The 24,774-nt window shown below is 42.5% G+C and overlaps 1 protein-coding gene across 4 annotated transcripts in view; it reads left to right on the forward strand.

The window, feature by feature from the left end:
* RCAN2 (regulator of calcineurin 2) overlaps window positions 1-24,774 on the forward strand; it is a 161,543-nt gene that overhangs the window by 82,405 nt on the left and 54,364 nt on the right. The window contains exon 1 of one of the 4 annotated variants that reach the window (XM_034766650.1): window positions 19,884-19,985. The exons of the other annotated variants lie outside the window; for them this stretch is intronic. Within the exon in view, the coding sequence (XP_034622541.1) occupies window positions 19,899-19,985 (87 nt within the window). The 5' untranslated portion in view covers window positions 19,884-19,898. Of the gene's footprint in view, window positions 1-19,883; window positions 19,986-24,774 lie in introns of those variants that run through there. 4 annotated transcript variants of the gene reach the window in all.

The following is a 24,774-nucleotide window of genomic DNA, read 5'->3' on the forward strand; positions in this document are numbered from 1 at the left end:
TCCAGACTACCCGCCGGATCGGCGGGTAGCGATTGATCTATCGGGGATCGATATCACGTCTTGTCTAGACGCGATATATCAATCCCCGAACGCGCTCCCGTCGACTCCGGAACTCCACCAGGGCGAGCGGTGGTAGCAGAGTTGACGGGGGAGCTGCGGCCATCGATCTCGCGCCATGAGGACAGGAGGTAAGTCGAAATAAGATGCGTCAACTTCAGCTATGCTATTCCCGTAGCTGAAGTTGCGTATCTTATATCGACCCCCCAGTGTAGACCAGGCCTAGGATTACACTGGTGAAGCTATACTGATGCCTGTAATTGGGGCAGATAAGGTCTAAAATGGGTGGGGATTGGAAACCTATGGCCCGCAGGCCGGATTCGGCCCGTTGCTTAATTTCAGCTGGCCTGCTACAAGTCTCGGCACCCCACCGCGTGGGGGGGAAGCCCCGAGCCTTTGCACCCCTGCGGGTGGGTGAGTTGAACATTTTATATTTCTCTCTCTCTCTCTGAAAAAACCCCCCTAAATTAAGTTCCTTTTTACTTGTGTGTGGCCCGCGGTTGATTTTTTTTTTTTTCTTCTGTGGGTCAATGGCCCGTGATTAAAAAAAAAAGTTCCCCACCCCTGGTCTAAAACCTTGAAGTTTCTGGGGATCTTGATGACCAAACGCAACAATCTTTAGATTTTCTAAAGAACTTCAAAACCAAAACTGATGCAGTCCTTTCTCAAACTTCTCCCAACCCTGTACAGTACTTAGATAACAACAACAACAAAAAACTAGGCCAGTTTAACCAAGGTTAACTGTAGTGCTCTAAGCATAAGGAGCTAATTGATATAGCAGGAAACTCTATATGCCTATATGCAATGATTTTTTTTTTAAATACTTAGTCATTTTACCATGAGACATACGTGGCATCAAAAATGAATGTGTTTCCTGTGCTGGTAAATATAGACTTCCTTTTTATTTTTTTCAGTGTTTTTAAATCAATTTGTTTAAACTGTCAGCAAGGGGATTCCAGTATCAGAAGTTAAGACACTACTTAACATACCAACATGTTCTGGGGGTCTGCGAAAGTGCTCATCACTGGATTAATGCAATTCTGGGATAGATTTATCTGCAATCTTTTTTTTTTTTTTTTTTTTTTTAAGTGTCCAGTGACTGGAATTTAATGATCTTAATCCAATTTTCTTTTTACTTCCTAGAAGTTTACAGCAAACTGCCTGGTAGATGTGCCCCATCTACATTTCTGACTGGTTTGTACTTGTAAAAAATATAACCAAGTTTAAGTAGCCACAGATATGTTGCCTTAGCATGAAGAAACACATTTGTTAGCTATTTTTGGACACCCCTAAAATGTTTGACACAAATTTTCTCAATTGCACTTTAGGAATTGTCGAGATTAATACCCTAAATTCCTTTGCAGCTGTTAAGTCTGAAAACAGCCCTATGAGGTGGATGGGTAAGTATCAATGTTCCCATTTTACAGATGGTGAAACTGAGACAAATAAGTCAGTTGACTTGCCTGAGGCAATAGAGATGGTGTGTGGCAAAGCTGGGCTTTGAACTCAGAAGCTCCAGATTTCCAGACCACTTTCCCCCCCTTGATCAGGCATTCAGTGCTTCTGTACAATAAGTAGTATTCTTTTCTTGAAGGGGACATTGCTTTTATCAGTAAGAGTCTAAGGCCCACATTCACAAAGGGACGTGAGTGTTGTGATGTTGAGTGCCACAATGCCTAACTTTTAGGTGCTGTCACATTTAAGGGACCAGGAAGGGGCTCTGTCACTGCCTGCCTTCTACCTTTGCTGCTATGGTTCAGTGCTTTGACATCAGTAGCCAGCCTACAAGCATAAGGTCCCACTCTGGCTCCTACCAGCCTAGTTGCTACTTGCAGGATGACCTCAACAATCCCTTCTGGTCCTGAGTCGGCCCAAATCTGTCTCCCTGAGTTTTAACTACCAGACACTCAAACTTTTCCCTTCTGGTTCATCAACCTTGAAGGGATGAAACCTGCTTCCAATTATCAGTTCACTCTGGCACGCACACTCCACGCAGTTTGGACCATAGAGACCTGCCTGAGGTAAAAATAAACAAAGTTTATTTAATAAAAAAATCACAGATTCAAAGATGAAATCATAAGGAAAAGCAAACACATACGAGTTACACAGAAATTAACCATAGAGACGCAATCTCAGGCTTTGCATTTTGATATTCGCTAAATCCCCTTCTCTAACACAAGTTACCTATTGTCGCTGAGCAGTTTCCCAGCATGTCCTTTGACCTAGCGGGGATCCAGTGCTTCACGGACAGCACCCCGCTTAGATGCTGGCCCTCAGTTTCTGAATAGCCTGCACTTCAAACTTCTTCCCTTTTAACAGGGTTTGCAGGATTTTTTCCTCCATTTTCTCAGACTATGGTAATGCATGATTACACAGAGCAGGGTTTTTTCCCCAGATTGAGATTTTCTTTTCAGTTTCAGGGGTTGTCTACACTTGAACCACTGCAGCATCTACAGCTTCAGTGTAGACATTCCCTACCCCAAGGGGAAGGGCTCTCCTGTCAGCTTAGGTGATTGACTTCCACAAGAGGCAGTACATAGGTTGATGGAAGAATTCTTCCATCGACAGCACTCTACACAGGGAGTTAGGTCAGCTTTACTACGTTGATCAGGGGTGTGGATTTTTCACATCCCTGAGCGAGATAGTTATGCTGACCTAATTTTCTAATGTAGACTAGACCTCAAGTTGTTTCAGTGTTTTCCCATTAACTTTAATGGTCCATCATTGTCTCTTCCTTGCTGGACAATGCTAGGTGCTTGGAGCCAGTTTCGTGTAAACACCTAGCCTTGGAGTACCCTCCCTGCCCGGTTGCCTCACCACGCTACTGGGAGATGATACTGTAGTTGCACTATAGTTACACTTGCAATTTTTTACATATATACACATGCATCATCCATAACCATAATCTGTATACATAGCTCAGAATGACCATCAAGATCAGGAAATTCTAAGTTTTCATAAAAGACCTTTACTTGACATATTTTTATACGCAATAATATTGTCTACAACCAGTTGATTAAATTGCTTGTTCATTGGAGTTCAGACCCTCTGTCCTTCCTTTGGGGTGTCTGGACCCTGATTGTCACAGATGCCTAGAAAAATCATTGGAACAACAGTGCAATCCATAAAGCCTGAGTTAGGTGTCTAGGCTCCCTGTACAATGAATGGGGAGAGAGATGCTTCTTAAGGTCGGTCTACACTGCAATTAAAAAATCACAGCTGGCCCAGGCTAAGAGGCTGTTTTAATTGTTGTCTAGATGTTTGGGCTCAGGCTGAAGCCGAGCTCTGGGACCCTCCCAGCTCGCAGGGTTCTAGAGCCTGGGCTCCAGCTTAAGTCTGAATGTCTACACTGCAAATAAGCAGCCCCATAGCCTGAGCCCTGTGAGCCTGAGTCAGCTGGCACAGACCAGCCGCTGGTTTTTAATTGCAGTACAGACATGCCCTTCAACTGAGACCCACAAAAGCCAGCACAGTAGGCACGGAGTTGCCTGTGCTAGCCAGTGGCAGATGCCGGTGTGAGGCATGTGTCCTATGCCCTACCCCTCTCAGCAAAGTTCGGGGAATGTGTCTAGGATGCAGCAAGGCACCTCTCTCTGCCTGTGATCCACAGCTGGGAACCACTCTCCTGGAGTCGGGTGGCTTAGGCACCTAAGTCATTTCCGGCAAGAATGCATTAGGCATCTGCCTCTCTCCAGACAAAATGGTTGGGAGGAGGACAACAACCTCCTTCATAACCTTTAAGTGTTTGTCTCTGTCTGAGGGATTGGAGCAAATGCGGTTGTATCTTAGAGCTTGGCTGTAGACAATGGATCGTGTGATGGGGTCTGGATGAAAGTTGGAGGCATGTAAGTAAGTATGGCGGTCAGTAGGTTGGTGTTTATGTGACCGTAGCTTGTTTTCACTCTAGTGTCTAGGAAGTGGACTGGTCCCGGCTGATGTTGATGATGGGGTAGAAATTGTTGAAATCCTGGTGGAATTCCTCAAGGGCCTCCTTAGTATCTGAGTGTTTCATAGATGTTAATCGGTTTATCTTTGCAACACCCCAGTCATGTAGAGAAGTATGGTGTTTGCTATAGGATTGCAAGGGGATAATTTCACCCAGAGTGTAACGATGCTGGTTCTGGCGGGACCCAACTGAGAGTTCCAGTTCAGGACAAATTGCTTAAAACAGGGCAGTCACAGCCCAAGGCTGGGTTTTTTCCACCTCCTAAGGCAAACCAAACCAGCCAGCCAAAGAGGGCTTTGGTCTCACCCCACTGGCTAACCACAAGTCACACAAGCAATTCCCTCAGACACTCCAGTTTCCCAGTATCACCACCAGTGCCACTCGTTATGGGGATGAATGGTTATGAAAATGCCCCAGTAAAAGAAAAAAGGTTCTCTCGATCTCAAAGGACCAAGTCCCAGACCCAGGTCAATCTACAAATCAGATCTTACCCACAAATCACGCTGTTGCCAGCCCTTTAGAATCTAAAATCTAAAGGTTTATTCATAAAAGGAAAAAGATACAGATGAGAGCTAGAATTGGTTAAATGGAATCAATTACATACAGTAATGGCAAAGTTCTTGGTTCAGGCTTGTAGCAGTGATAGAATAAACTGCAGGTTCAGATCAAGTCTCTGGAGTACATCCGCCACTGGGATGGGTCCTCAGTCCTTTGTGTAGAGCTTCCGTTTGTAGCAAAGTCCCTCCAGAGGTAAGAAGCAGGATTGAAGACAAGATGGAGATGAGGCATCAGCCTTTTACAGTCTTTTCCAGGTGTAAGAACACCTCTTTGTCCTTACTGTGGAAAATTACAGCAAAAAGGAATCTGGAGTCACATGGGCAAGTCCCTGCATACTTGGCTGAGTTACAAGGCATATCTGCCTTCTCTCAATGGGTCAATTGTATAGCTGATGGTCCTTAATGGGCCATTAAGCAGGCTAGGCAGAGCTGACATCAACTTGTCTGGGGCGTCACCCAGAAGCATAGCAGAAGTTTGAAATACAGACAGTATAGAGCCAATATTCATAACTGCAACTACAAAAATGATATACATATACAGATAGCATAACCATAACCAGCAAACCATAACCTTGTCTTAGACACCCTATTTGACCCCCTTTACACAAGATTTGGTGCCACCACAGGACTTTGGTTGCAACGATGATCTATACGGTTCCAGTTCATGTCAATAACATCACACAGGGGTTACTGGCACGTATTCAGAAAAAGGGACCATCACTTCAGATAGCCCAATTACCATTACTTAAAGGACACTGCAGGTGTCGATTGCCTTGAACTTTTACCTCTGACCAGGCTGAGTTCTTCAGCAGGGCTTGGCACAGGGAGTGGGGAGTCCAGGCAGGAAACTAGAACAAAAACTTTCTTGGGTTGGATGAAGACCAGGGAAGAGAGAAGCAGAGACTGCTGGGGAGTAGAATGAGGCCAAGTCTACAATACGGACCTATATTGGTATCCACATCACTCAGGGGTGTGAAAAATCCTCACCCCTGAGCTACACAGTAATACCGACCTAACCCTTGGTGTTGACAGCACTGTGTTGATGAGAGAGCGTCTCCTGTTGGTGTAGTGACCGCCTCCTGGGGAGGTGGATTAACTACACCATCGGTGTAGGAGCATCTTCACTTAAGCGCGATAGTGGCACAGCTGCACCGGTGCAGTGTTTTAAGTGTTGACCTGCCTTGACTCCAAGTCTGCAGAGACTAGGGTGACCAAATGAGTTGAAGAAAATATTAGGACACTAGGGGAGTGGCAAAAAAAAAAAAAAAAGCAGAGTGCTGCTGTCCGAGATCGGTCGGGACGCAGGACAAACAGTTAAAAACCGGGACGGTCCGTCTGGTCACCCTAGCAGAGACTGGCGTGTCTGAGATAAAACAGATAAGCGTGCAGATTAAAAGCCCTTTTCTTTTGTTTTCTTTTGTTTTCTTTCTGTTGAGAATAAACAACACTTTGTTCGGATAAGGCTGTTTTGGGTCACTGTATTCACCACCGGTCACTGCTCCTGAAGGGAAGATTTGCAGCTGAGCAATCATGTTTGGCACACAGGGTGTGGTAGCCCCAGCCTCGGCCCTAAGAGTGGGAGAATTGCTGGATTCCATCCCAGAGCAAGTGGAGCTAAGAGGTCTAAAACCTGGAGGGTGTGCACTCGGCGAGATCAGAACAGGAGACACTGGTGCAGTTAGCCCTGAACCTGTTTAGTCCTTGGCCTCACCTATTAGATTTGTACTTTAGGCTTCTGTAAGGCATTTGATTTGGTACCTAACAAAACTTCATTTAAAAAAAAATATATATATAATCAACGTGGCATACCTTAAATGGATTAAAAGTGCCTAACTGCTAGGTCTCAAAATGTAATTGTAAATGGGGAACTGTCACTGAGAGGGTGTGTTTCCAGGGGTCCCACAGGGATTGGTTCTTGGCCCTACGCTATTTAACATTCTTATCAATGAACTGGAAGAAAAGATAAAATCATCACGGATAAAGTTTGCAGATGACAAAAATTGGGGGAGTGGTAAATAATGAAAACAATCAGAGCAATCTGATCACTTGGCAAGCTGGGTGAAAGCAAATTTAATATGGCAAAATGTATTCATCTAGGAACAAAGAATGTAGGCCATACTTACAGGATGGGGGACTCTGTCCTGGGAAGCAGTGGCACTCAAAACAGATTTGGTGGTTGTGATGGATAATTAGCTGAACATGAGCTCCCAATGTGATGCTGTGGCTAAAAGAGCTAATGTGATCCTAAGATTCATTAATAGGGGAATCTTGAGTAGGAGAAGAGAGGTTATTTTACCTCTATATTTGGCTGTGGTGCAACTGCTGCTGGAATATTGTGTCCAGTTGTGGTAACAACAATTCAAGAAGGATGCTGATAAATTGGAGAGGGTTCAGAGAAGAGCCACAAGAATGAATAAAGATTTAGAGAACATGCCTTAGAGAGAGAGATTCAAAGAGCACAGTCTATTTATTTAAAAAAAGAGAAGGTTAAGGGGTGACTTGATTACAGTCTGTAAGTATCTACAGGGGGAACAAATATTTTAAAAATGGGCTCTTCAATCTAGCAGAGAAAGGTATAACACTATCCAATCGCTAGAAGTTGAAGTGAGACAAATTCAGACTGGAAATAAGGCATAAGATTTGAATGGTGAGTAATTTAACCATTAGAACAATTTCCCAAGGTCATGGTAAAAGAACTAAAAAAGAGCCACCGTGGCTTAACAACCATGTGAAAGAAGCAGTGAGAGATAAAAAGGCATCTTTTAAAAAGTGGAAGTCAAATCCTAGGTAAATAGAGGTAAATAGAAAGGAGCATAAACACTGCCAAATTAAGTGTAAAAAATGAATAAGAAAAGCCAAAAAGGAGTTTGAAGAACAGCTAGCCCAAAACTCAAAAGGTACTTAAAAACATTTTGTTATTACATCAGAAGCAGGAAGCCTGCTAAACAGCCAGTGGGGCCCCTGGATGATTGAGATAAAAAAGGAGCACTTAAAGACAATGAAGTCATTTCCGAGAAACTAAATGAATTCTTTGAGGATGTTGGGGAGATTCCCAAACCTGAGCCGGCTTTTGTAGGTGACAAATCTGAGGATTTGTCACAGATTGAGGTGTCACTAGAGGAGGTTTTGGAATTAATTGATAAACTTAACAGTAACAAGTCACCGGGACCCGATGGCATTCACCCAAGAGTTCTGAAAGAACTCAAATGTGAAATTGCGGAATTACTAACTATGGTTTGTAACCTGTCCTTAAATTGGCTTCTGTACCCAGTGACTGGAAGATAGCTAATGTAACGCCAACATTTAAAAAGGGCTCTAGAGGTGATCCCGGCAATTACAGACGGGTAAGTCTAATGTCAGTACCGTGCAAATTAGTCGAAACAGTCGTAAAGAATAAAATTGTTAGACATATGGAAGAACATAAATTGTTGGACAAAAGTCAACATGGTTTCTGTAAAGGCAAATCATGTCTTACTAATCTATTAGAGTTCTTTGAAGGGGTCAACAAACATGTGGACAAGGGGGATCCAGTGCACATAGTGTACTTAGATTTCCAGAAAGCCTTTGACGAGTTTCCTCACCAAAGGCTCTTACGTAAATTAAGTTGTCATGGGATAAGAGGGAAGATCCTTTCATGGATTGAGAACTAGTTAAAAGACAGGGACCAAAAGGTAGGAATAAATGGTAAATTTTCAGAATGGAGAGGGGTAACTAGTGGTGTTCCCCCAAGGGTCAGTCCTAGGACCAATCCTATTCAACTTATTCATAAATGATCTGGAGAAAGGGGTAAAAAGTGAGGTGACACAGTTTGCAGATGATACTAAACTGCTCACAATAGTTAAGACCAAAGCAGACTGTGAAGAACTTTAAAAAGATCTCACAAAACTAAGTGATTGGGCAACAAAATGGCAAATGAAATTTAATGTGGATAAATGTAAAGTAATGCACATTGGGGAAAAAAATAACCCCAACTAATACATACAATATGATGGGGGCTAATTTAGCTACAACTAATCAGGAAGAAGATTGTGGATAGTTCTCTGAAGACGTCCACACAGTGTGCAGCGGCAGTCAAAAAAGCAAGCAGGACGTTAGGAATCATTAAAAAGGGGATAGAGAATAAGATAGAGAATATCTTATTGCCCTTATATAAATCCAGGGTACGCTCACATCTTGAATACTGTGTACAGAGGTGGTCCCCTCATCTCAAAAAAGATATACTGGCATTAGAAAAGCCGGGCCGGCTTTAGGCACCGCGGGGCCCGATTCGAAGGAGCTGCCGCCGAAGTCCCGCCGCTGTCTTCAGCAGCAGCTCAATCACTGCCGCAGAGGAATGACCCTCCGCCGAAATGCTGCCGAAGACAGCAGCAGCGATGCTGAAGACAGTGGCAGGACTTCGACAGCAGTTCCTTCGGGACATTGCGGGGCCATCTTAGGTGCGCGGAGCCTGATTCCGGGGAATCGGTTGAATCGCCCTAAAGCCGGCCCTGAGAAAAGGTTCAGAGAAGGGCAACTAAAATGATTAAGGGTTTGGAACGGGTCCCATATGAGAAGAGATTAAAGAGGCTAGGACTTTGAAAAGAGGAGACTAAGGGGGGATATGATAGAGGTATATAAAATCATGAGTGATGTGGAGAAAGTGGATAAGGAAAAGTTATTTACTTGTTCCCATAATATAAAAACTAGGGGCCATCAAATGAAATTAATGCAGGGGCAGTGCAAGGAAGTTTCACGCCCTAGGCGAAACTTCCACCTTGAGCCCTCCCCCTCTTCCCTGAGGCGCCCCCCCCCCCCCCCCGCCCCCCCCCCCCCCCCCGGGACCCCTGCGGCAGCTCCCCACCCCAGCTCACCTCTGCTCCGCCTCCTCCCCGAGCACGCCGCCCCCGCTCTAATTCTCCTCCCCTCCCAGGCTTGTGGCGCCAAACAGCTGGGAGGGAGAAGTGGAGTGGTGACCGCGTGCTCAGGGAGGGGTCGTAGAAACGCTGTAAAAAAAAATTGGGGGCACCGCTTTTTGGTGCCCCCAAATCTTGGTGCCCTAGGCAACCGCCTAGTTTGCCTTAATGGTAGCACCGGCCCTGAATTGTGAGCATGTTTAAAACAAATAAAAGCAAGTTTTTCTTCACACAGTGCACAGTCAACTTGTGGAACTCCTTGCCTGATGAGGTTGTGAAAGCTAGGACTATAACAGGGTTTAAAAGAGAACTGGATAAATTCATGGAGGTTAAGTCCGTTAATGGCTATTAGCCAGGATGGGTAAGGAATGGTGTCCCTAGCCTCTGTTTGTCAGAGGGTGGAGATGGATGGCAGGAGAGAGATCACTTGATCATTACCTGTTAGGCCCACTCCCTCTGGGGCACCTGGCATTGGCAACTGTCAGTAGACAGGATACTGGGCTGGATGGACCTTTGGTCTGACTCAGTATGGCCATTCTTATGTTCTTATGGTGGATTCTCCATCACTGACCATTTTAAAACCAAGATTGGATGTTTTTCTAAAAGATCTGCTCTGGAAAAGCAATTTGGGGAAGTTCTGTGGCCTGCGTTATACAGGAGGTCAGACTAAATAACCACAATGGTCCCTTCTGGCCTTGGAATCTTTGAGACTGCCAATAACACTGTTATTTAGTGTCATTCAGGTAGCAGTTTGTGTTATGTGAATGCTCCTCCACTTAGAACTGGGCTGAAACCTCAAACCTCATTTCGAAGCCATTGGGAAAGCTTTATATTCCATTACACGTTCCGAAGTCATCTCATATCCCTTTGTGCTCTGAACACTAATCTAGAACCTCTCCTGTTATATCTGTAATTCTCTAAGTGGGCAGATATTTCCCTGTGCTTTGAATGGAGGTGAGGGTGGATAGCTGATGGTGCTAAATGTAAAGTGGGAACAATTTGTTTTTCATGAATGCAGTGGGAGAAGTGAATATCTCCATTTAAGAATGCCTGAAACTAAATAAATCCCTCATCTCCCCCTTCCCCTTTAAAATATTCGGGCAATGAACAATGACTGCATGAAGCATTGTATTTAATGTTTAACCGATTCATTCGGTGTTATTTGCTGTCTGACTGCGTCCTGTGTGATAGTTTATCTTTTTCCCTTGAGCTGGCTTGATTTTGCTGGCTTGTCAGTAAGCACTGTTTTCTCTCAGAAGGGCCATTAAATCTCTCACCTGCATATCCTGTGCAGAGCTGCAGTTATAAGATAAGGTCTCTTGCAGCTGAGAGCATTGGTATTCCAACCTCTGTCAAGGGCATTCTGCCTTGGGAAAACATCTCAGATGACAATGAAAATAAAAAGATCTGTTAAATAAATATCCTTAATGGGTAGGGCTGACTCAAAGCCACAAGAAGGCAAAAGTAAATGGAAGTGATTTTAAATAAATATTTAAACAAAATTAGATCCCCAGTCATTAACAGGATTCATCAATAAATTTGAATTTGTCAAATATATAAATACATTAATTATTGTTAGTTAGGAGTATTACAGCGGTGTCCGTAGCCCCGAACCAATATCAGGCACCGAACAAATATACAATAAGAGAGAGATCCTGCTCCGAAGAGCTTATAATCGAAACAGACAAGACAAAGGATTCAGGAAAGGTGTGATGACTTCTTGTTGAATACCTTGGCCTGCATAATTTGCCCAAAGGTCACGTAGGATGTCTATGGCACAGCCAAGATTTGAACCTAGGCCTCTTGAGTCCCAGTCCTGTGCCTTAACCAAAAGACTAATCATCCCTCCTGAAGTGAACTGAAATCCTTTTTTACCTACCATGACTCCTAGTTTATATCCTTAGGGTTTTGGACTGCTCCTGCAGCAATTAATGGTCCTAGTGACATCTCGAGTGCAGTTAAGAACTGCCCATCCTGTGCTGTTTCAGTCATTATTAACTGAATTGGGGTAAACAAGAACCCTGAACTGGGGCACTGGAAGGTAAGAGATGGTGGGGCTGTTTGTATGTAGAGATGAGCCTGAGCTGTAACATTCACATCTGGATTTTGAGCACTCAAGGTTCTAGGCATTCAGACCCATGGTTTGTAGTAACTGTATTTTTTAGGAACGTAACCAGATACATTTCTTTTCATGATTTCAGTAAGGGCTGGCTCTAGCCGTGGAGACCATATGTGTTTTCACACAGTGCTCCATGTTTTGGGAGACCTTGCTTTTAAACAACCTCTCCCACCATCAACCCAGAACCTTTCCCATCTGCTGGCCTGCTGCAGACTCCTAGCTCTCCAGCCTTACGAGATTCATTGAAAAGGCTAATTTCCCCCACTGTCCCCAGTTCCTGAAGCCCATTTGACCTCCCTTCCGTACAAAATCCTTCTAACTCTTTTGCTGTTACAAGCACCTTTATACCCCTCCCTCGATTTGTAAACCACTCTCACAGCCCCCCGATGGTGAGAGCGTCTGCCTGAGGTGCTACGTATCGTATATGGCACAGTTTCCCATAAAACCAAGGTCCGGCCTTGATTTCACTTCACTTTTAGGCAGCCCCTCAGTTTTATGTGCTTTTGGTATTGCGGAGTGAACTTGTATATAGCGCATGCTCAGCAGGTTGAGTTACTAACTGTGCTTTGATTTCCTTTCTTTTGAATAGTTGTGTAAAGATGAAAAGAAACAGAAAAGCCAGTAGATTAGAAGGCTAATATGTACATCTGGGAGGTAGGGAAGTATTATCATCTCTGTGTTCCAGATGGGAAAACAGAGACACAGAGCAGCAAAATGACTTGCCCGTGGTCCAGAAGTCAGTGGGATTACTCGTGTGTAAAGTTAAATAGGCATGTAATCTGCAGGATTGGGGCCTTGCAGTATAAGCCATTTTGGATAAAGACTGTGTGTTCGGTAGTTGCAGTCCCTAACAAAATGTTGCGCATCTGTTTTATGGAGGACCTCTTCTCCTTCTGTGTGTGTGTGTGTGTGTGTGTGTGTGTTTAATCTTGGACTACCAGATTCCTTTTCCCCTATTCTTGCTCCTCACCCCCATCAGTTTAAAAGTAGGTTTGGAGAGCTATAAATGCTCTCATAACAGAAATTTCCTGAGCTGTAAAAGCTAAACATTTCTTACCGTAAATAAAGGTTCCAAAATTCAAGGACAGCCAAGGCACTGTGTAGCTAAGGATTTTGCAAGCTCTAATGTTCCTGCAGTCAAAAGCTTATCAATTTCAGGAGATCATTTTAGCATTGACTAAGCTTTTTTTTCCCCCTGGTCAAAATTCTATAATCTGTTTATAAATCTCAAAACCTAATGATTAGAAATACCAAGCATTTCTAGCTGGGACACTCAAAAAGCCTTATGATTATTTGTTTCAAATAGAAGCAGAGCGGAGAGACACTTTTTTCAGTGTTCTTGTCAAGCCACAATTCAATGGAACTTTGGATGGAGGGACAGTCGCAGCTAGCAAAGATTGATGGTATTGTAGGTACTGGATACACAGCTGTTGCTTGCTTATCATGAAATTCCAGTTAATATATTTTGGCCTGAGAAGATTTGGATTTGACGTACAATTTATCTAGTTAGCATCACTGAAAAAATTCAGAGATGCTTTATTTGATGTCTTCTTTATTGATGGTCTTCCTGTAAAAGTATCTCGCCTCTGGAAATTCGTGCAAGCTTGATAATACTTCAAAACTTAGGTCAAAAGTAGTCCCATACAGATGGTTTCTTCCAGGGCCTAATTTATTATGGTTTTAGCCATTTACAACATTCCTGGAAAATTGACTAATGGGCTTGGATCTGAAACTTTTTGGCCTAGGAAAAGGTCATATCCAAGCAGAGTTAGAATCCACATGTAGCAACCTAAAAAGAGACTTAATTGAATAACCCAGTGTGGAACATTCACTGGCCATTGTGCTTGGCAATATGGGTGGGGCAGGGTCTCTGGGGTGATGTTCTAGCCAACAGTGAACCCATCCTTTTAGTATGGGGAAAGCTCAAGAGTGGTTCAGAGGTGTGTTTATGGATGCCAAGAACATGCTGTCCCCACATCCTGATCCTAAAGAATGCAGCCAACTTCTAAGAAGAATCAGTTAAATGTCCTTGCCCACAACGAGGAAAGAATTGCACGAAAAAGAAAAGTAATGAAATTGAGAGCAAAATTCACCATTGCCTACCAATAAATAGTACATCTGTCAAGGCTGATTCCCCACTCTGGTACTTAGAGTGCAGAAGGTCGGGGCTCGCAAGAACTTTAAAAATTAATACTTGCCGCTCCAGGTTTGTATTAAACTCCCAAGGTTACAGCTTTTCTCTGACCTTGGATTGGTAGATGCTGCCACCACCCAAGTGCAAAACCCCTTTGAGAACCCAGGAAGGTGCACTTGGGAATTCCTTCCTGTGGGGTACCCTCAAGCCTTTTCACACACCCCCACCCTCCGGGGAAGAGCTGAGAAGAAAAACAAAGGAAATCAGCTGTTGCCACCAGCTAATTAAACAACATGTGCACAAACCTCTTAGGACACAAAAATCCAATTCTGTTCTTAAAAAAACAAAAGGTAAATTTTATTAAAAAAACAAAAGGAAGAAAATACATCTGGGAACTTAGGCTATTGCTAGATTTAAAAAGAGCAACTACAAGAATTAAGCATCAAGAATAGTTTTTTGAGGTCCATCTTAAAGAATACAAGCAAAAAAAAAAAAAAAAAAAAGGCACCTGGAATTAGCACACAGAGGAATCCACTAGCCATAAGAAATAAAAGGGATAAACCCACTCACGTCTTCCTAGACATTTCCTGATCTACTGACATATCTGGGGTTTTAGAGGAGTAGTTTCTAGGTAAGATACTGATGATTTTTCATACCTGGCCCAAGCTTCTCACAGCATAACTGCTCCCTGTCTGTCTCCCCGAGAACAACAGACAGACAAAAAGGGAGTTTTGTTTCAATTTTAAAAAGTTCTAGATTTCCCATTGGCTCTTTTGGCCAGGTGCCCACTCACTTCCTTTTACCTATGCATCGCAGTGAGACTTTTAACCCTTTACAGGTAATGCAAGTAGAGAACAGCTACTTAAGAGGGATTTTGTAGCTACTGGCTGGCTGGGTGTCCATAAAAGGGAGCTTCCCCTCCTTCATTTATCACAACATCAGTATACGAGTTATTACAAGATGGGGCCAGTTCAGTGTTTTGATATTTATAACACACACAGTGACCTTTTATATCTACTATCTATTTCATCTAGATAAAGCTGGAGTATTTTTAATATTTATAATGATTGGGCTTCTGGGGGGGAAAGCAACAGACATTTATAAAAGTCTGTTCCTGTGGGCAAGAAAGCCAGGGAACTTGATGAACTTCTGCTCTCCCCTCATGTCCCTTGCAGTGAGTGAGTGGGAGGTGAAAAAATCCTTAACTGTGTGCTCTGCCACACACCTGAAAGACTCCATGATCCATTTGTGGGATTCCGTTCAAAAACTCAGATGGACAGCTGGGGCATGGACTATTTTATTGTTTCGTGTTTGTAGAGTGCCTAGCAAATGGGATCCTGGTCCAGGACTGCGGGCTTCTAGGCATTACCATAGTATTACCGCCATTCGTAATAATCTGCACTATTCGCAGATCCTGAGAGAGACACCATTGCACCTGTTCATGAATGATCAACAGCAGATATTTCCAGTTCCCATGTATTGTGTTTCTGATACTGGTACTGAGACCCAGATATGATAAGATACAGATACCTCCTCAGAGATGCTGAGTGCCTTCCATCCCAAATCAGGGACAGTTTGTTTGAGGACCTCAGGATTTGGCCCATTTACTTCAATAAGAGTTGAGGGCACTAAACACTCTTCTGTCTCAGGTCTTAAGCCCTCTAGGCACTGCTTATGTTTATCAACTTATGGTTTAATTGCAACTGTGATCATTTTTTCATATTATTTATCTGTATAGCAATTGTGCCTAAGAGCCCCAGTCATGGAGCAAGGCCTGAAAGATGGTCTCTGTCCCAAAGAGCTGATCTTCCATTGTTTCTTGTTGTCTAAGCTCTTCTGTTTGAAGGCTTGGCCATGATTCTTCTCTCACTCTGGTGTAAATCAAGAATGGCTCTGTTAGTGTCAGTGGAGTCTCACTGGTGTATGTGTGTGTGGGGGGGGGATCGGACCCTAGAGTTTTGGTGTTCAGCAATACTGCAAGTTTTAAAGCCCATTTGATGATTTCATAAGGGCATTCATAAAAACATCAATCTTTTGACTGCCCTTACCCAGACTAGTTTCATAGGAGGTCTCATTTTCTTTTAATTTCTACCCCTGAAGCATCCACACATGGTGCCCATCTACATCAATACACAATTTTTATGATGGGCAAAGCAAGAAATATTTATGGGAAACTTTAAGTGACTAATCAAAACATGTTGGGAAGGAACTAGGAGAAATGACAGAGGGACTCATTCAGCATCTGGTAAGAGGGTGCAACTCCATTGACTTCATTACATTGGCTGCCTCGTGGTTTCCAGATGGAGTTTAAGATGTTGCACTATAAAGCCTTTAGTGGCTTTGGACAAGCCAACTTGAGAGCTGCCTTTGTCCCCTGGTGTTACTATCAACATTCTGAATAGCAGAAGTGTGAGATCTGGAAAGTTTTTGTGTGTTAAATGAGTAGGGGCTGAAATCTTATGATGTCTGTTACCTGGCCATAGTTTGTTGTGGGAGTTTGGTGGTGGAAGTCTAAATATTGTTAAGCCATCGATAAGTATTTTTTTTTCTTATACAAACTGAAGTAACTATCTGGAATTCATTATGTTAATTAAGACTAGACAAGACTGTAAGGAGAATTTCAGAGAGGCCTAACAAAGCTTGGATAAATGCGGAGCATGATGGAAGATGAAACTTAGTTTTAACAGATGCAAGGTGATGCACATTGGAAGAAGTAAGTTGAATTACTCATAAACCCTGCTGGGTTTTATATTAACGTAACCACTTGGCCAAAAAAAAAAACCTGGGTGATGCTGTAGACAGCTCAGTAAAAACATTTCAATATGCAGTGGTATTCAAAAAGCATACAAGATGTTTGGTTGTGTTAGGAATAGGCAAGAAGAGACAGGAAACTAAAATAATTAAAGGCACAGAAAGCTGCCCTTATGAGGATGGAGTGAAATACTGGGACTGTTCAGTTTAGAGACAAAATGTATAATAGGGGTATGATAGAAGTACAGAAATAAATAACAGGATAGAGAAGGTCAGTTGGAACTCCTATTTACTGATTTTCATAATAGAAGGACAAGGGGACATTCTATGGAATTGAAAGGGAACAAATTTAAAACTTTTAAGAGAAAATAATTTATTACACAACATATAACCTGTGGAACTTATTTCCATAAGATCTTGCCCCCTCACCTTTCTTGATCACTGTGGCCAATACACTCTCCTTCCTGTCACTTAGGTCCATAACCTGGGCATCATCTTCGTCTTGGCCCTCTCTCTAGATCCTCACATCCAGGCTAAATCTTGCCTATTTTTTCTGCATAATATCCCTAGAGATCTCTCTCGTATGTTTTCTATCCATCCACACATCTAAAACGCTTGTCCAGGTTGTCATCATTTCATGTCTCAGTTACTGCAACATCCTTTTTCTCTAGCCTTGACAAATCCAATTGTGCCCTGCTCATATCCATTCAATATACTGCTGTAAAGATCTTATTTATAGCCTGTCGCTTTGACTATATCACCACTCTCTTTGCCTGTCTCCAGTAGCTCTCCTTTTTCAACCACATCAAACATAAGGTAGTTTTGCTCACTTACAAGGCCCTCCATGGCTTATCCCTATTCTACCTATCATCTCTCATTTGCTATCAAAATGCCAGCTCCCTCCTGGGATCAGCCAATAATACCAGTCTTCAATGAGCATCTTCATGCTTTCTGCCATGCTGCCCCTCATGCCTGGGAGGAGCTCCCTGTAAAGATCCATAAAGCCACCCTATTGTCCTCCATTCTTAAAAGCCTCTGTTGTCATGATTCCTACAAAAAAACTCAACAACGGTTAAACTGCTGGTGTGCTGAGACTGCTGCCAATCATACTGTCTAACATTGTCCTTCTGCTCCCCAGTCTCTGTCTGTCTATATCCACCCATTTTCTCTCGCCTTATACGTGGATTGCAAGTTCTTTGTCGTAGGGACCGTCTTTTTGTTCTGTGTTTGTTTGGCACCTAACTCCATGGGGTCCTGTTCCAGGACTAGGGCTCCCAAGTGCTATCACAGTACAAATAAGAAAGGATAATAATGATGAGGACAAGAACTTAGAATAATTCAGAAAAGGAGTAGATAACTGTCGTAGTGAGGACATCCTCCTTATATTAGATAGGGTACATTTTTAGAAGGTTATATTAATTATACATCAGGGCATAAACTAACCACGAACTATGGAGGTCCGGAAGAAACTTAATCTATGAGCAGGTTACTCTATAATTAACTACTGTGGGATTTCTTGCACAGTATCTGGTGCTGGCTGTGTAAGGGACAGGATACGGGACTGGATGGATTTGGAGAGACAATTTGTTGCCGGTATTCAAATCCAGCATTTTGGTACAGAACTATTTATTTCCCCCAAAATGTGTTTTAATTTGGAATTTCATTGTCTTTCTGCCTGTGAACCTGATTTATCCTGGAATCTTGCCTTTAGGCTTAAAACAAAAACTGTTTCAATTGAGCAGACATGCCAGCAGTGGACGTTCTTTATGGATCAGCACAGATACGAAACATTACCCACCCTTTAATATAAAAACCTCAGGAACAGAAAAAACCAACTTGAACTATTGCCACAAACGATGGGATTAGTTATCATTTATATTTTACATCAACAAAGTGATAGTCTATTTATTTGTGTTACTGCATTGACTAGGAGCTCTAATCATAGACCCCGTTGGGCTAGATATTCTGCCGGTGTGTGATGGGGTGTACGCTGAGAGTTAAACAGCTCTGGGCCCCGACGGCCCTACCCAGCCGCACCTGCTGGCCAGGCTCACATTGGAGGCAGGGCTCAACGGGGAGCAGCTCAGCTCAGTCTGGGGCTCTACAAAGCTGAGACCAGTCCCCACTGCCAAGCCACCATAGGCCCTTCATCCCACAGACACGGTTGATAGAGGAAGTTTCTCTGGAGTGCAATCAGAGAGAACTCTAGGGGGAATCCCGAAACAGACCAGTGTCACTGACTGAGGAACCAAAGCCAGGGTAGGAAGCGGCCCAGGGAACCGGCGTAAGGGCACCCGTACCTAGGTCACATCATTGGGCTACTATTCACATGGTTCTAGGCTGGAACCTGGAGGAGCAGGGGCCTGGGTTCCCCTCTCCCTGGCTGTTGACGCTTGTCACTGGGTGTTACAGCCCAGACCACCACCGCTAGGCTGTGCCGCCAGGTTCGGACTTCAACACCCTGACAAGTTGAAAATCAGCTTTCCTTCACTGAAGTCAAAGGGGTTAAACTGACTTACACCAGGTGAAGATCTGCCCCTGTAAGTTCATTAAGGAACAACTGTAAGGATGGGTAAGATAAGGTGATCCAGTGAAGAGTCCTAGTTTGAAGAGAGTGTTTCTTCTTCTGGTTGTTTTTTGAGAAGGGTGCCAAATTCCTGTTCGCACACAGCCAGCCCTTACAACTATCTGGTTTTAGTTATTGCTACCTGTGTGTACAGATACAGGATCCAGTTTTGCAATGTGCAAATCACCTCTTGCAAGGTGGCTGGACCACCTTCCACTCCGATGGGTTGTATTCTGTAGCTTTTCCAATACAAATATGCGGCTGTTAGGGGAAAAAAGAAATCGACATCAGAATATTAGCATAAGCAGTACAGTAACAAACAAAAACCTCGGCTTCCTCATTTCCCTCCCCCTCCCCCTTTTTATTTTTAATGGAGAGTAAATAAAATCTTCCGTGCCCATGTTCAATGCTGAATTAATTTACACACAGAGTGGAGCGTTCAGTGTCAGAAGATCTTTTTTTTCCAGCATAAACACCCAGCTGAAACAACAGCTATGACTCAGTTGCCAGCGAATTCTGCCTGAATTGATTCAGTCCGAGTTCAGACTTAGCACATAATCATGTTCAATTTGATCCACTGCTGCCTGGAGATAAAAGGGTTGGAAAAAAAAATAGATTTAGCTGATGTCAGTCTTTGTGATGATGTCATTGCCAGGAGAGATGGAATAGCACTGTTACTAGGCTGTGCCTGCTCAGTTGGTGGGTGCAGAAGGAAGGAGCGACTCAGTTCAGTGCCAAGAGTCTGCTTCAGAGGCTTACGGCTGCCGTCAGCCTTGAAAGCAGAATTTTGGACTGTTCAATAGCCATACTGAATCAGGCTTTCTAATCATTCATAACTCTGAGGCTGCCTAACTCTTTGTGTACAAGAGGGGGGGGATGCCAGCCCGTAGCATGGACTGTGATGTCTCCACTCTGGTTGCCTGTGTGGTGGATGTGGAGATTTTTACCAATCAAGAGGTTAAGGTATGCACCTGCAATCCGTTTGTTACAGATCCTTCTTGTGAGAGCCTTGAGAGTAATAGGAATTGGTGTAGAGCAGTTTAAAAGAAGTAGGCAGATGAAATTCTAGTAAAAACACATGCCAGGCATGGATATCTTAATTACAGCAAATGAGAGAGACTGATGATTGCTTTTCATCAGGTTTTGATACGCTAACAAAACCGCCTTCTGTTTACCTTTTAATGATACAGGAAATATGTTGCATAACTGAAGTCTGCATGTTTCATCTTGGTAAAAAAAAATGACTCATTTTTAATTTCTCAAAGGTATTTTTAATCCAATGTTGCTTTCATAGCTGTAAGCTGTCATCAATACCAATTTCTGCTTGACAATTCAGAGATGAAAATAGTGCATTGGTTTGTGTCTTAGCTTTAAGTGGCTCAGTTTTTTCACACAATTGAGTAGCAGCAATTTATTGTGGTCTTTGTGATTCATTTTTTAGAGTCAAATCAAGTATTACATTTTATTAAAGGGTTAAAATGTGTAGCGAGTATTTTTGGTGCATCAGCAATGTAGCTGTATGTAAAAAGCTGGACAACTTATGTATAATATGAATGACTTGAAACCAATGCTTGATTCTAAGGCTTAATATGCTACACTCGTCATCCTTGATTTTCTGCAGTAGTTGTCAAATAGTCATGGGTAATTGCTCCCTGATGAAACTAATTATCTTTTTCATTTATTCTTGTATTACCAAAAGAGAACCCCAACAAATTAAGTTTTGAAAGAGGAATTGTAAGTGTGACTCTCACAAATCATCTCAAAGAGCTCAGAGGTAAAATGCAGTGAGATGTAGCATCTTATTTAGAGGACACAAATACAAACAACTGAATACAGTGCACTATCCCTCTGGTTTTGGAAGGTAGAGGAGGACAAAGGGAGGGTCTGTGCTAATTTAGGGCAAGAATTTGAACCCATTCCTCTAATTACCCACATGAATAGTCCCATGGAAGTAAATGGGACATATTTGTGTGAGTAACTGCTAACCAGCGTGAGTAAAGGATTGAGAATTTGGCCATTAGTCATTTTCCAGCAGACTGTGCTCTTTATTTAACATTGTATTGCTCTGTTGATATGCGGTCAGGTGGTACTATGTGCATTTTGCACAGGTGCTCATGTGTTACCAGCATGAGGCTGTTTAATTCAAGAGGCTGTCTTTTTTTTTTTTTTTTTTTTTAAATGCAATAGCTTTCTTTACTACAGTTTGCAAACAGATTCAGAAAGTCCAGTTGCTGGTGCATATTTCAGGTGTGCTTGACAACACTCATGCCAGCGCTGACATGTTTCCTGTAGTTGAAGTGGTGCAGTGCATACAGATATGTTTGATTGTGCTTATGCTTGTTCATCTAAAAACATCATAGATCTGAAGTTTGGAATTTCCAGAAGTATTCACAAGAGAGTGAACTGTGCCATTTAACACCTTATAGAATTTTATGCTGAATACAGCTTATGCAGTAAAATTATGGTGCTATTTTTAGAGCCTGTTTGTACTACAATAATGACAGCACCCAATCCAGCTCCTATAAAAGTCAACAGTCAGACTCCTATTGACTTCAATAGCAGTTGGATTAGACTCTGCATGAGTAGTATCATGCAGGAAGAAAGGCTGAGGATTGTGGGGTGAAAGAGAGCAAACTGGTTAAGGAGATGTTGAAGGAATTGGCACATGGATCCACAATTGAGAGGGGAAGGGATTATGTATCAGACTATTTAGATGTACTTTTTTTGTTTGCTTTTGTTAAAAACTTCTTTAACTCAAACATCTGAACAAAGAGCAGGGAAAAAAGACTCTTCGTTAAAAAAAAAATTATATTCCTGACACTTAAAAGGTGGAGAAAACTACTACTGCTGCTGTTTGGTCCTCCAAGGAAACTTCCAGCAAAAACAGGGGAGACTGGTCTCTGAGTTTTGCTAGGGACTTCGCTATTGCCTTTGATTTTTACATAGAAGGATCTAATATGCTATGGGGATAGGCATCAGCATAAAACTCGATAGATAGATAGGACTTGACATTCCAGTACTTATGTGGTTAAAAAAATCACTTTGGGGGCAGATGGGCATAGTGATTCGGAAGGAGAGGGGGGAAAGCAAACACGGGCACACCACCTTTTTTCCAATGCCATTAATGCCTTAAAGTTGACTTGCAAAGGGGGAAACTGAAATTCTGTGTTCCTGTGGTTTAAGCTATTGCATTGCAAGATGACCTGCTATTGTATTGCTGTTTACTTGAACCCTGGACTATAGGGAACTGTCTCGCTCAGTATCCGTACGGCACGTTATTTCAATAATAACTTGTACATACTAGTGGATGATACCTTTCTTATAAGGTATGTGGTAGTTTATTAGGTTTTGCAGTATGGGCTAGCAGTCATTTAGGAGTCAGTCTTCCACAGCAGTGAGGAAAGTTTTAGCAATAAGACTCCTGTTACATTCAATGGACATTGGGTGGTGTCAACTTAGCCCCCATCTCATTTAATTTAAACCCCCCAGTTATAGAGTTGAATTGAAGCCCAGAGAGCAATGGTGAATAGACTAAGCTGTCCAATCACAGGTTTAAATTACCTGTCCACTTTGTTTCGTATAAATTGGTCCTCTGAATAATAAATATGACATTTCAGAGAGCAGATTAGGCTAATGCAGATGTTACCGTTTCCCTGATGCAAAATTTATGGTGCTTAGATATCAAGACTGATAAAATAGGTAAATACAAATACTAGTCATGGAAACGTCAAACTCATTTTTGCTCCTAAAGTTACACAGCTCACTTGTATAATGAGAATTCGACTTCATTTTAATGCCTTCAGGTTGTCATTTTATTGTAGAGACATTTTTACAAAAGCAAAAAATACATTTATTAATGAAAATCTTGTTTATTTCTGGAAGAGAGATTTCAGACATCAGTGAAAAAGGAAAAGAGAGAGTAGTATAAAAATGAAAGGTCTTTTTAAAGTTACAAATGAGAGATTCTTAGACTGTGATCTCTTAAGGGCTGGGAATCTCTTCATTCCATCTATGTACAGCACGTAGCATAATGGGGCCCAATCCCTGATCGAAGTCTCTAGGCACCACACAATCCAAATAATAAAAAATATTAATGATAAAGGATCATGAGCCTACTGTGTGCACTACAGATACGGTACAGTGTGGCATAGAGAAGGTATCTCGATGATAGGAAAAAGCTCAGCCATATCTGCAAAACGAGCATTGTTTTGTATTTAACCCATACTGTGCACTAGGAAGAAGCAAAGAGGGGCCATGCAGTAATGGGAGAACTATTCTGACCTGCTCTGGGGACTTTGGGCTAATGCACATTGGAGCCAGGTGTGCTGTCTGCATTTAGACAGGGTACCGTGTGCATACCCCTATCCCGGCTCATTATTGGATGTAAGCAGAGAGAGGTTCAGTCCATAGTTCTGCCCTTCCCTTGCTGCTCTCCCTTTGGAAAGTCCAGCAGTCTGACACCACTTCGAGACTTGTGACATTCACAGAGTGCAGGGACAGTGATAGCGGTTCTCCCCCGAGACTGATCTGTTTGGCAGCCTTGAGCAGGTCACTTACTTTCTCTGTGCCTTACTTTCTCCAGTCGTGAAACTGGCTAACTCATAGGGATGCTGGGAGGCTTAATGTTTTTAAAGAGCTTTGAGATAGCCAAGGGAAAGGCATTCTAGAAGGGCAGAGTATTACTGCTCATTTTCATGTTGTCAACCCCAAGCACTGGAAAAATCAAGAGTCAGGCTCCCAAACGCTGTGAGGTGGTCTTAAAAATTGTGAGATTATTATATAATAATACATTTTGAGTCTTTATTTGTCTTCTGGTTCTTGAGTCTTTAGAGGTCATGTTTTCAGATTTTGCTCCCACAATCGTGGGGACTGTGTTTTTGTAAGCATATCTGAGATGTTCACATAATCTCATGTCTCCAGGAGATGGCGTTTTAAGAAAAATACCAGATAACATGAGAATTGCAGTACCGTTTTATAATTTCTCTTTAGAGTGCTTTTATGTCTGATAGCTGTTTTCTCGTTGGAAGAATTGTTAGAAATGAAGCAGAAATATAATTACTACATTGAAATCATCTGTGAATTGAACACAAGTCCAATAACTCAGCTTGAGGGAATGTGTATATGCCTGTTATCTATTCTTATATAAGACTTGATTAAGTAGAATAAATAACAAAGGTGGGGGGTGGAAGCCTCTTTCTGTTGACCTGGAAAGTAATCTGTGTCAGTATCAGTTCATGTTTTAAAAGCAGGGTCACTTTGGCTTTGGGGAGACAGGATGTGGAGAAGATTACATTTGAACATACAAGCAAGATGCTAGAGTTCAACTTAAAATAAGAGAGTTGTAAAGATAAATGTTTTACATATGTTTATAGGCTGGGTAATCTGGGATCTGGTTCTCTGTATAAAATCCCAGTTGCCAGCTGATTATAGGTTGTAAATATGAAGAGGTACAAAATCAACACAGATGTTCAACCTCTAAATAATCAGTTGTTTTCTGTGTGTGGGAAAGATTGTGTAAATGGAAAGTGACTGATAGCCCAGAACTTTGTGCATGTTTCTCAGGAACCCTGGAAACAGCAGGGCTACTACTGGTCCTTCAGGCTCTGCCCTGTTATTTCAGTTCCTGTGGTAAGCCAGACTCTTAGCCAGTGACGTGGCAGTATGGTTTGGGTTGCCTGCTGTTAGCACAGGATGAAGCACTGTGAGGCACCTGTGATGTAGCTCTTTTGGATGCTGCATGTTTCCCTTTCCA

Source organism: Trachemys scripta, chromosome 3 (assembly GCF_013100865.1).
Source record: "Trachemys scripta elegans isolate TJP31775 chromosome 3, CAS_Tse_1.0, whole genome shotgun sequence".
Classification (NCBI taxonomy): domain Eukaryota; kingdom Metazoa; phylum Chordata; order Testudines; family Emydidae; genus Trachemys; species Trachemys scripta.